At 39.4% G+C, this 13,529-nt stretch overlaps 1 protein-coding gene across 2 annotated transcripts in view; it reads right to left on the bottom strand.

The window, feature by feature from the left end:
- STX8 (syntaxin 8) overlaps nucleotides 1-13,529 on the bottom strand; it is a 1,246,356-nt gene that overhangs the window by 877,838 nt on the left and 354,989 nt on the right. For both annotated transcript variants that reach the window (XM_086930625.1, XM_086930626.1), the window contains exon 5: nucleotides 4,079-4,203. In XM_086930625.1, the coding sequence (XP_086786751.1) occupies nucleotides 4,079-4,203 (125 nt within the window). The remainder of the gene's footprint in view (nucleotides 1-4,078; nucleotides 4,204-13,529) is intronic.

Raw genomic sequence — 13,529 nt, 5'->3', positions numbered from 1 at the left:
ACATAATGATGCACAAATTAAGACAGTTTAGTCACTAACCCATGCACTCAGTGAGACACATTTAATCACTCACTCATACAGTCAGTCATGCACCTACTAAATCCTTCACCCAGACACTTATACATCCACTCATTCTTCAATATGTAAGACATATTTTAACTTTACAGAAACATACAGTCACTGGATGTTGTCATCAGTGATGTCATTTGAGATGTCATCAGTGATGTCATCAGTGATGTCACTGACCATGTCATGAATAATGTAATATGTGACATGATCAGCAGTGGATTGCGGGTGCGCGATATATAGTTAGTGCAACTAACTGTATGCGAATTTCAATGGTTTTGTGTGAGTAAAATAAGGTTTTGTAAATGCTAATTCCTAACTATATATGGTCTATAACCTATGGTTTTATCAGTGAAATTTCAAGGTTTTGTAAATGCTAATTCCTAACTATATATGGTCTATAACCTATGGTTTTTTCAGTGAATTTTTTAATGGTTTTTTAATAGCAAATATCAAAAGCTGTAAAATGTATTCTTCTTTTAAAGGAAAAATATATTTTATATGTATTTAATATAATTTTTTTATGTATATAAATTTTTTGAGGGACCAAATTTATCAACTATCATGCTAAAGAAGAATGTGGGGAAAAACAAACAAAGAGGAGGACTAAGAGGAAAGAACAATCAGTTCAAAAATACAATTGCTTTAAAGCATGAAGTGCTTTTGCACACATTTACATTTAAATAACCCATATTAGAACATACAAAATATCTACAGAGGAGACGGTGTACATTGAATTTTAGACTCTTCATTGGTACCTACATGTTGGTACTTACATCACCCACACAACACAACAGCTCTATTCAGAGCTACCCTACCTCAAAGCACTCTAAAATATTATTTTACTATTTCCCTTGGTTTTCCCCTTGTTACGCTTTCTGAAACGCTACCCGGTGAGCGGACAGGGCAGGGCGCAAACCGTGCGAAAATTTGAAAAAAAAAGTTGTTGTTTTTTTTACATATATGGGCCTCCTCAGCCACCCTCAGAAAACCTAGGGGGTCAGGATATGTCTCCCGTACCCCCTTATACCCATTCCCAGCATTGTTTATCCTCCATCTTGTGACTAAATTCGTCCGAAACACAAGATGGGGGACTCCAGTTATGCTACCGGTGAGCTACCCGGTTCGCGTACCGGGTAGCGCTTCCACCGCGAAAAATCGAGGCTATAGTTGGGCTACATCTGGCTGATATTTGGGCTACATTTGGGCTCTTTTGTCTCTGGTGGCCATCTTGGGAGACTGCATATCAGAATTTTTTTAATGAAATATAAGAGGATTTGAGAAGTCACTCAAAATGTGCCCTATTTTTTCTTTCTTCAGCACTAATCATAATTTCTATGGCAAAATGAACCCCCTCATTTTTTTCCTTTGCAAATTAAATGTTTTAAGTGTTAACACTTTATTCCAATCAAGATGACTTCAGGTGTGCCATACTTTTGTCATAAGTAAGACTGTTAGCGCTCTAGTTGTTCTTTAGAACACTCTGGGACATTCTGTCACTGGGCTATAGTTGGGCTACATCTGGCTGATATTTGGGCTACATTTGTTTTTGTTTGTCTCTGGTGGCCATCTTTGGGCTACATTGGGCTACATTTGGGCTCTAACATATATATAGCCCAATGTAGCCCAATATATATTTTTCAAAGTTAATTTTCGTAAAAACCACTGGAGCATATATCTTGAGACATAGCAAAGGCACATCGGGCTACCAGTCCCTACAATTTTGCCAAGTTTTGTGGAAATCCATTCAGCCGTTCGAGCTAAAAGTGAGTCCAACCGCCCTATGGAAAACTCAATGTTAAAAACACGTTTTGGGACCCCCCTTTTTTTTCGGCCCCCGCTTGACCAAACCCCCCCAAACTTTCAGGGGACGCTCAGAAACAAAATGTGCCATTTTCCTGAAAATTTCAGCCAATTCCGTCCATCAACGCCAAAGTTATTCAACATAGAAATAAAAAGGTGCTCGGATTGGGCATTAATATATTACATTTTAAAGAGAACCAAACCGTTAATCCGAAGGCTAAGTGGTTTGTCAATTTCACCACATAACCCTGAATAGACAATACAGGACTGCATTATATATGGGACCTGTTATCAATTTTTTTATAATACAAGTTTATTTTGGTGCAGTTAGCAACAAAGGGCACTCGTAGGCTTTGTTTACCTCTCTTCAATACATTGTTGCTAAACCAATAGGCAATGGTGAGGGTCAATGGATCTATGCAATACTGTGGCTTTAGCGTCTATTGCATCGTTGTGGATTTAGTGCATTTGCCACCTAATTATCAAATTTCACCAAAAATTGTATTTCTACCACAAACATATAAAAACAATACTGGTTGAAAATTTGCTACATAATTTGCATGTTTGCCACATAATTAAGATAACCCGCTTCCATGACACATAACCCTAGTAGCTCTACCGATGTTAAAGCTCTGTACATTGGTTTGGGGGCTGTCATTATCTTGAGGAAATTAGTATTTCAGAGGCAGCTGCGAAATACTGTCATATTTTACTGTCTCTTGGATAATATGGGTGCATTGTGCTGCTGCATTGTGTGCAGCGAAAGTACCAAAACAGGATTTATCATTCTGTTTTTATATTCCATATGCTTTTGTATTGAAGTAAATTGTTGGTCAATTTCCAGATTTGTCAGAAGGCAACTTCTGGAAAGGAGACGGTGAAGCAGTGTGTGAGAAACGAGGCTGCGTGTTTAGAGCCTTGGAATTAGTTTGTTCAAACTCTAGCAGTTGCAGAGTGGGAGCCTTTTCTAAAACTTATGAATGACATGGTTTTGCTGTAGCAGCAGGAACATGTAAAGACTGTGAAAACCGTGACGCCTCAGACACAGTACTGAAATCAGACACAAGGGCCAGTCAGTAAAAGTATTCCCGCCTAAGACTTTTCTGCCAAAGTGTACTCCGTGCTAGATTTAACTCTCTTGGACACTTAGTACAAGAAAATGGTGTTTTCCAATCTTTTGTAATGCTTTTAATGCTTTTATGCTGTATAAGAATACTTTCCACTAGTGTTCCTTTACTTTTCCATTTTCTTTGGGTAACATAGGTGTCCTCGGACATTTCCCCTTTTTTATGCCTTCCTTATGAGTTTTTCATTTTCCCTCCACTCTCTCTCCTATCTACTTATACAGATTGCTACCACGAGTACCAGACTATTCTCAACTCACGTGTTCTGAGTTGAGTCTAAAGGTAATGACTCTACCTTCCAGAGAGAGAGTATTTTCCCTTACTTCACTCCGGGCACAACCGAGATTTTTACACGTCCACTTCGTTTATACGCCCCTAGTTGAACTTATCACCATCATTTTCACACAAAAGCTGCACTTTAGACTGCTCACACTCGCATGTTATGTCACTCACGTCTGCTAACTTCTTAGTGCAGGATTACCGTGTGCGTGCTAACACTTGTTATACACATAATTGGAACTATCACCTCACATCACTTCCAGTGCACTACCACTCGAGGACAGACACTCACATCCTTGCAGTGGAACACTCCATATTTATTGAACGTCATCACTATTGACACCCACCACGTGTGAAAGGAAACGCACGTCACAACTGCATGTGTGATACACCCTTGTCACTATATGCAGTATGTTAAAGTGATAAGACGCGCAACTGAATATGCATACGTTATTTTTGTATCACCAGCCCTGAAGAGTCGTGTTGACTCACCTGTACACGACGAAACACGTGTCGGCTTACTGTGACTGTTCTTCAAGTCTGGATACATTAAACCGTCATCTTGCTGTGACAAGAAAAACACTAAAGAATCTGCTTCTGTTTATTGAATTACATTTGTCATTGTACTAAGTTTTGTAACACCCTACTGTAGTTGCGAGAGCTCAGCTGTATTATTGAACATGTAGACACGCACAGAACAGAAAAAAAGTTGACATCCAATCGCATACTCATTCTGCTTATTGCGACTGAGTTTGCACCAGTCACCAGATTCTCGCCCAGTTTTCAGACAGAAGATAGATATTCACCTTGTATAATTCTCTGTTGCTGCTGCTTTATCTCTCCAAACCCAAGGCCCCTGGTCTCCTCAGGTTCTTCCATGAGCCAGGGGTTGCTGACACCCTGGGTTCCACCACGAGCCATTAAACTTGACCTGGAACACAACCAAAAAATGATCTGCATTACACAAAGAGAGCCACGCTGCCGAGTTTCTGTGACACAGCTACACAACGTTTAATAGACGACCAGTGCACCATGAAATAAAATAAACAAACAACACACCAGTGGTTCCTCTACGAGTATGCCCCCAGCATCAGGAACTCCCTTTCCCACATACTGCATCTACCCCAAAACCTACTCCAGGTCAGAAAAATGCCCATATCCCTGCTAAGTATGTACCCTACCAAGACACAAATACAGCCATTACTACCTCTTGCTATCATTACTGCAAAGTTTGAATGTGCTAAGTCCTCACACTCGCATACCACGGTACTTCGAAATGTAACATACAATGGTACACTAGACAGAGACTCTCTAAAACACTCTGAATATTTACCATACAAAATGATTCACATAATGATGCCTTTGAAATTTAGGATGTAAATGTGTTTAATTACTAAGCCTGGGCGGAGTTTGACGAGTTTGTGGAACTCCGCCAAGTTACGCGAAGTTCAGCGAGTGGCAGAGTGGATTACCTCTCGCCGCTCGCACTGATTTTTACGGCATCTCGCACTGTGCAAGAGGGTGCTGCTTCTTTCTGACACTCGAGTAGAAGTTCTACTCATGCGGCAGTTTCCTCAACGCGAACGGAAGGTTTCTCAAGGCGAGCAGTGGCGACTATCCGCAACCGATCCCTCTGTTGAGAAATGGCGCTGGAAAGTGATCTAGCGTTGGGTTTTTCACGCACGCCAACTTACAGTTGGGAAGCGCTAGCGAAGAAAAGACTCTGCTCCGCTATGCTAAGTGTTTTGGAACTTTGCAAGCTCCGCAGAGTGCGAAAAACTCCACAAACACTGCGAACGGAGCAGAGTTCACCGCCTAGGCTTATAAATTACTTGAATACTTTCATCTCCGTCAAATAGTCACCTTGATTACACAAAGCAAATCATACTGAAATGTATTGATTACGTTTGCGCTTGCTTTTGGCATAGTAGCCACGTTCAATGACATAAACCCTGATTCTTGAGCACTCGCATTCGTTTTAGTGTATACAGCAGCCTAAAGAATGTTACAGATTCAGAAAAGGGGGTAGTGATGAACAGAGTGTCTGAATTAAGCAGACCACTCTTACCCAGTCCAAAGATCAGGGCTTGATCCATCACCGTTATTTAGCTCACTGCACCATCCCAGCTCAGAACCTGGCCATATGCAAATTAGTCTGTCCCTGGCCCAGTGCATAATGGGAACAGGGCAGACCAAACTACCAAGCCAATTCTTCACCGGAAAGGAGACAAGCTTCCGGGGACCGGTTTCTGGCATTTCAGCCTGCGTCGGCCCGGCTTGCTTGAATCCTGATGGTGCAGCGAGCAAGGGACTCATGTCTGAGTATACCCTGCCACACCTATAGTGGCCAAAAACGATTCAGAAAAGGGGGTGGTGATGATGTTACCAGCTTAACAAAAAAACCAAAAAAAAACCATTACAACTAGCCCCAATGTGTGACATGCAACGGGTAAGAGAGAACAGCTGCCTCTTCCATCCTTATGGTGGATACCTCCACGCGGACAATAAACACACAGTACAAGAGCACACCTCGCTGCTACTTTAAATCCTTTTCAGTGTCGTTTCAAGCAGCAGCTCCATACAATCTATTTCGTATAGCAGCCCTGAGCAAAATCCATTGATGGGATATCATCACCTTCCTTCTGCTCACTCCATTTATTGAGAAAGAAGCAAAGACTCCAGCTCTCAATACAAACAATCGAAATTACACCCAATGTATGTTAAAGTGTGTGATATCTTTTCCGAAACCTACAACTAATTTCATTATTGGAGCCTAGGTGTAACGTCATTACCGACCTTAATTAGAAAATTGCATTACTACTTTCGTGTAGCAGCTTATTACATCCCATGGGGACATTGCATTGACTGGTAGTAGAACTAACAGTCTCTGAGCATAACATCATGACATCATCATTACCAATCAAAGGGATAATCAGGTTTTGAGAACCCTTTCTTCTGAGCTTTCTTTTTAAAAACCATTGGCTAATAAGAAAGTTTCGGATAGTAGTTTATTGGGCAACTGAAGTTTAGAGGACAAATGTATATGCATTTTACCTCACATTTACCTCACATTTTAGATCACGAAGCTCGACTTTGGTTGAACGGCTCACAGCATGTTTACAACATAGTGTAAGCTGCATTCTGATATACTGATATGAATACATTTTTATATACATATATAAATATATAATGTATTCGGCATATCTCCAACTGGAGTATCTCTTTCGTAAGGGGAATCAAAAGGGATTCCTGGGCTTACGCAGACAGCGAGGCAGTGGGTGCTCCACCAGTACACATCCAGGGGCACCCTGCACAATGACACTGACTACACACCTCATTGTAGAGGTCATGGTATGCCGCTGTCAAGGCTCGGGGGATACAAGTGGGCAAAGACAGAGCAGTTGCATGGCTGATACTTGCTCTCTCTTTTAAAGAGTTACCAACTCTTACAGGAACTTTTGGGAAGTGGGGGGCGGGGGGGAAGGTTACTATGTAGCACGGCTCCCGTCTGTAAATGTACCTAGGACAGTGGTACAAAACAAGATCATGTTCTTCTTTAATAATACAGCCCAGTGTTTTTTATGGCCGGTCCCGAGTACCGGTACTTCTCAGTTTTCTCTCATTGAGTACGCAAACTTCTCCTAGGGCAAGGAGAATACTGGTACTCTAGTGGCATGCAGGCTCAAACGAGGGTTTTAGATGGCGTGTATTTGTGAGCCACTGTGAAATACATAGTGCATTCTGGTACTGAGTTGCTCCTGTGGCCTTACACTCTAAATGGCTGTGCAACAGAAACAAAGAGATGTGGTCTGCAACAGAAACAAAGAGATGTGGTCTACTGGCCCGATATGCCCACATTGGAACTGGGGAACCAGGTTTGATTTCTGGCAGTGGCTCAACATTCTCTGCAAATCACTTAACAACCCGTACCTTAAAAACAAAAACCTATGCTTTCATGTAAAACTTCTGCTTCTCAAATAAAGCACTCTAATGCCTCTGGGCCAAGTTCATGCTGCACAAAACGGCAAAAAAGGTGACACTTAGGTTTTGCAACTATGACATAGAGCCTGCCATTTCTCACCACAAGGGAGTAGCCAGGAAAATAAAATATCCCTCACTTTGACGCATATATGGCCATAAGAGTGGAATGCCAGTTAATAGCCTGGAGATACCAGGGGATGCAAGCTACGTTATGTTTGGCAGAGATTGAATGGGTAAGGTAATTTTAAAATATCATACCTCTATAAAAAAAAGATAGAGAAAAGTGAGTTGAACTGGGCCCGTCCTGTGTCAGATTGATGGAAGGAAGGACAATCGATCCCCGAGCAGGATCTACATGCTATTACAAGGAGGAGGACCTGCTTTATCTGTGGGGGAACCATCTACACAGTTTTTGGTTATGGGCCGGAGTAATGAAGATGTGTTCCCTTATATTGAGGCCCTGTCAAGTCTCAATTAAGGAATGCTGTATCAAGATCTAGAGTTGGGCTTAATCCTTGTTACACTGATATGAAGATCAAAGCAGTAAAGAGAAATGAACAGGGCTTATGTACATGTGGACTGAAAGTAAAAAGTATCGGGATTCATGTTTTATTAGGACATTGGAATGTTGGGAGCTCCACTGAAAGCAATGGAGAAGCTCCGGGCTTAAAATGGCTGGTATAAGCCCGGAGCTCAAACATTCCAATGATTGTCTTTGTTCACAGCTTTGGCTGTGAACAAAGTCTTCAGGGAGCCTGAGGGGATTTCGGTTCACTGAAGCCTTTGTTTTATTTGTTAGAACATTCTGCCCTCTAGTGGCGGAATGTTCTAATAGCCTTATAGCCCTTCGTACCTGGGCTATAAGGCTAATAAAGTTCCGCTCCCTTGTTAAAGGCCCAAGCCGAACGCTGGTGCAGGCCTTTAATAGCCGATATAGCCCGCTACAGCGGGCTATAAGGCTATATTAGAACATTGAAATGTGGAGAACACCATTGAATACAATGGAGTGCTGCATGCTTCTAAGGGCCGGTAAAGGCTCGCAGAGCAACATTCCAATGTTGCTTTTGTTCACAGCTATTGCTGTGAACCAAGGCATCTCTGAGTTCGAGGGGATGTAAACCCCCTCGGGTACCGAGACCCCTTTGTTTTATTTGTTAGAACATTCTGCCCTCTAGTGGCAGAATGTTCTAATAGCCTTATAGTCCTTCGTAGTTGGGCTATACCGGCTATTAAAGTCCCGTCCCTTGTTAAAGGCCCTCGCCATTAACGCTGGAGCTGGCTTTTAATAGCCTGTATAGCCGCTGCGGCAGGCTATAAGGCTATATTGAAACATTGGAACGTTGGAAGCTCCATTGAAAACAATGGAGTAGCTCCGGGCTTATAATGGCTGATATAAGCCTCGAGCTCCAACATTCCAATGCTTCTTTGTGGCTGTGAACAAAGGCTTCAGGGAGCCTGATGGGATTTCAATCCCCTCGCGCTCCCTGAAGACTTTGTTTAATTTGTTAGAACATTCTGCCCTCTAGTGGCAGAATGTTCTAATAGCCTTATAGCCCTTCGTAGCAGGGCTATACCGGCTATTAAAGTCCTGCTGCCTTGTTAAAATCCCTCTCTTACGGCTGGGGCCTTTAATGCTCCAGCGCGCCTTTAATACCTGGTATAGCCTGCTAAGGCAGGTTATAAGGCTATAATACATTATTTGTGGTTTTTAGATTAACGGAAAAGTTTCTAAAGCCAGTTTTTAGTAGCAAAACAATTATTAATCGGGATCAAGCCATTAGCCTACTAGTAAATATGAATTGCTTAAAAGTGGTATGTGCAATAGGGAGATACTTAATTGCAATAGGGGAGTCCCTAAAATGGCTCCCAACAAAAATATAAGGGTTTAGGAGGTATGTTACTCTTACAACGCAACTATTACAACGTAATGCTGTTACAACGCAGCTATTACAACGCAGGATCCATTACATCGGATGCCATTACAACGCATGGCATTACATAGCAGATGCTATTACAACGCATACCATTACATCGTAAGTATTGGTAAGTATATAATTTTTTTTTATTTTATTTAATATTATATAATTGATTTAATTATTATTAATTATAAATAAAAATATTTATTTCGTTTTTAAATATTATAAATTAAATATATTAATTTAAGTAATTTTTTAAATAAGTATGAGTATAGGAGTATATGTTTTGGGGTACTGATGTATATGTTTTGGGGTGTTTGGGTATTTTTAGGTTTTAGGGCAGGGTTTTGCGTTTTGGGGTACAGGGGTGTTTTTAGGTTTTAGGGCTGGGTTTGGGTTTTGGGGTACAGGGGTGTTTTTAGGTTTTAGGGCAGGGTTTGGGTTTTGGGGTACAGGGGTGTTTTTAGGTTTTAGGGTAGGGTTTGGGTTTTAGGGTACAGGGGTGTTTTTAGGTTTTAGGGTAGGGTTTGGGTTTTGGGGTACAGGGGTGTTTTTAGGTTTTAGGGCAGGGTTTGGGTTTTGGGGTACAGGGGTGTTTTTAGGTTTTAGGGCAGGGTTTGGGTTTTGGGGTACAGGGGTGTTTTTAGGTTTTAGGGTAGGGTTTGGGTTTTAGGGTACAGGGGTGTTTTTAGGTTTTAGGGCAGGGTTTGGGTTTTGGGGTACAAGGGTGTTTTTAGGTTTTAGGGCAGGGTTTGGGTTTTGGGGTACAGGGGTGTTTTTAGGTTTTAGGGCAGGGTTTGGGTTTTGGGGTACAGGGGTATTGTAGGGTTCAGGGGTAGATTTGTGTTTTGGGATAATTAAATTATATTTACCATTTTTAAATTAATTAAAATATATTTAATAAATTAAATTAATTGTATTACATTAATTACATTTTTAAATTAAATTAATTAAATTAAATAAATTATTTCAATTAATTTAATTTAATTTCAATTATTTAAATATGTTAATTAAATTAATTTCATTATTTTAATTAAAATAAATTATTTCCTTTTTTTATTAAAATTACATTTTTTAAATAGATATTATTTTATTAAATTAAATTAATGGCTATTTTAAAATGTATTTTAATTAAATTAATTATATTAATTAAATTAAATTAACTTAATAACCTTTTTTTAAAAAAGGTATACTTACCTATACTTACGATGTAATGCCATGCGTTGTAATAGCATCTGCTATGTAATGCCATGCGTTGTAATGGAATCCGATGTAATGGATCCTGCGTTGTAAAAATTCCGTTGTAACGGAATGCGTTGTAATAATTTGCGTTGTACTGACACCAATCCGTTTAGGAGGATGTGGATTGTGGCAAATGGTACATATAATGATGGGGTATTTTTAATCATTTTATGGGTGAATGTTTTAGGACATAGTTAAGTATACGCCTGAGAGCACTTTTTTCTGTCATTTGTACCCTGCACTTTATCATCTTAATGCTTTGGATAGTAGTACATTTTGATCGTTAAAAAAAACAAAAAAAAACAATTGACTGAGTAACTGCTTGCAATATGATTTACCCTGATGAACTTTTATATCAAAGTTATTGTCGACATAACTAGTGTGCTAGGTTGACAAAGGAATATTTGTTTGTTTGTGGTTGCACTACCTTTAAAATGAGTACTTTTCTTCTTTTTGTCTTTTAATATTTTAGTTGTTGACTGAATACAGCCAAGGTATGTTTTAGTTGTTCCATTCACTTTTAAGGTCTTATGTAGATCGAATAAAGTAATTGTTGACTTGACCCATATATGGCAATAACGTGTAAGTAAAGTGAGGTACCCAACACTTCCTATGAAACACCAAAGCAATTGGGCCCCTGGAAAAAAATTGCAGAAAATGGTGCAACATGATGAATACTATTACATAATATTAAAGGAATTCGGCCCAAAACTACACATGTACTAGTGTTGCCTTATTTCTCTCATTCATCCTTTCCATCATCTTTCTTTACTTTATGCTTCTTTCCATCCTTCTTTCAATAATCTTACTTTTGTTTTTGTGTACTTCATTCTCTCTTTAAATTTTTCTTTCCTTCTGCCAATTTTTCTCTAATTCAATCTGTCCTTTTTTCTATCTTTCTATCTTTCTGCATATCCCTTTATTACTATCTGCTGCTCTCATTCCTAAGTACCTTCTTTGCATCTTTTATCTTTATTATTCCTTCCACTCGTTAGTGCTTTCTCTTCTTTCCTTAAGTCGCACATCCTTTTACCTATTTCATTATATTTTTCTGCTTTCTGTCTTTCAATTCTTCAATTTTTTTAATTTCTTTTTTCCTGCCTTTTCCTTTCCACCCTTCATTCTCATATCTTACTTCGTCAATTTTTTCAGTTTTCCCCGTGTTTATCTTCTTTCTTTCATGGTTTCCTTTGCCTACATTCTTTCATTATTTTCATTTTACTTTATTTCCTTGTGCTGTCTCACTCCATTTGCCTCCGACTTCTTTTTTCTTTGCAATTTTAATAATTTTTCTTTTTCTCTGAAACCGTTTTAGGCAGTTTATTCTTTTGGTCCTCCTCCCACAGTTATGTTATTGCAGAGTTTTCTTGCTGAAGTTACTGGTTTCTCCATATGGCCTGCGATGACCTTCATGCCAGAGATGAAAGTAAAGAAGAGCCATAAAACGATTTAATCTGCTCTAGTAGCACTATTATTTCGCCACACCCTGGTCTCACGACACACACAAAATCCAAATGTAGTTAGGTGTTGGTAGACGAGTTCCAGGCTGAATCGGGAGACAGTGAGTTGCGGCACTGTAGACATAAGCAGTAACCCAACCGCATATATGAAAAAAAGATTACTGAATGGTGCTACAAGTGTCAGTGCGAGTGTATGTGCCCATTCCTCCGTCACAAGTCCACGTGTAGTCGCAAAGCTGGAGGAGACAAACTTACAGCTATTCCTCACACTCAATTTCAACAGGCTTGGGCGCCCCTGCTGTGCATCTTGCTGCCTGCCACTATTTAAGTATATTTTTTTTTACTGTTTTGCAGGTAGTGGTTGTGGTGGGGCTGGGAAAGCAGGTAGGTTTAAATGTGTTAGTCTGTGGTAGACTGTCATCAGGCATGTTAAACAGTGAACGGAATCGGTATTGCTGGCAAGAAAGATCTGATAACTTGTGCACTTTTAGGCACTGGGTTAGAATCCAGAGAGCAAAGTTTCAGCCTTTAATGTGTCTGATTCTGATCAAATCTTTACTATTAAGACTGCTTGTAGTAAACTGTATTCCTTATTAGCAACACTGAATCCACAAGACCTTAAGAAAATATACTATTATTAAAAATGAGTAAATGATTACTGTTTAAATGTGCTTTGGTACACACATACTCTACATAGTGTAGATTGCCGCAACTAAATACCTGAATCTTGAATTCCAACACAGAGATCTCAAAATGGAGGTACTAAGCTTGTGTTGAATTATCTCAGCCGCCTGATAGAGCGGGCGACAAACCAAGGGACCTGAGGTTTGGATGTGGGACATTACAGGTTCCTCGGTACCAATATCTGTTGTGTCAGAAAAGGAAACTGACAGAGTGCAAGATAAACTAATTTGCCTAAAAACACAAGACTTGTGCAGTGATGGAGCGGGAAGTTTAAAGACAGTTGCCTCTATCAATTCTCTCTATTTGATGAGATTTATGGTACCAATTTTAACAAAGTGTGCAGAAATAGAACTATGACTAAAACATGAGATTCTTAACTTCACAGTACTGCATGCAGAAAAATGTTCTGAAATGTAAAATGAAAATATGAAAAATAAATAAAGAGAGAAGTGAAATAATTGTATTGCTCAGTGAAATGTAGACATATGATTGGAAAATAAAAATTGGTTATTTAGAAGTGTGCTGCTGATTACTTAACGGGTTTTAATGAAAAATGCTTATATAATGAATTACATGAAAGTGAATACATATTTTAGGTTAAAAATGCTTAATAGTTTGAGTATTGCTGCATTTCACTAGCAATGTATGAAATGTAATTTAAGTGACAAGCATGACCTACATATTTATCTGTTCGGAAAATAGAACATGTGAGTGTTTTTTTGTTTGTTTAATGGTGCCTAATATTGACATGTAACCCATGAAGGAAAGAATAGCGAGTGAATATACTAAGAAAATGGAACTAGTCTCACTGTGTGATTTATATTAATCTTAATGTAGTAATGATTCTGATGAGTTTTCATGTGGACCTTGTCTGCTTTTTCCTCTTTTCCTATAACAAGCAGAATCTAGCTGAAGCAGTCATTAGCAGGGGACGCTATGAGAAGTTTTCCAAGTGTTTCTTTTCTTGCTTATGA

The sequence above is a fragment of the Lissotriton vulgaris genome, chromosome 7, assembly GCF_964263255.1.
Source record: "Lissotriton vulgaris chromosome 7, aLisVul1.2, whole genome shotgun sequence".
Taxonomy (NCBI): domain Eukaryota; kingdom Metazoa; phylum Chordata; class Amphibia; order Caudata; family Salamandridae; genus Lissotriton; species Lissotriton vulgaris.
The sequence above is the reverse complement of the archived record's forward strand: the minus strand, read 5'-3'. Positions and strand labels throughout refer to the sequence as shown.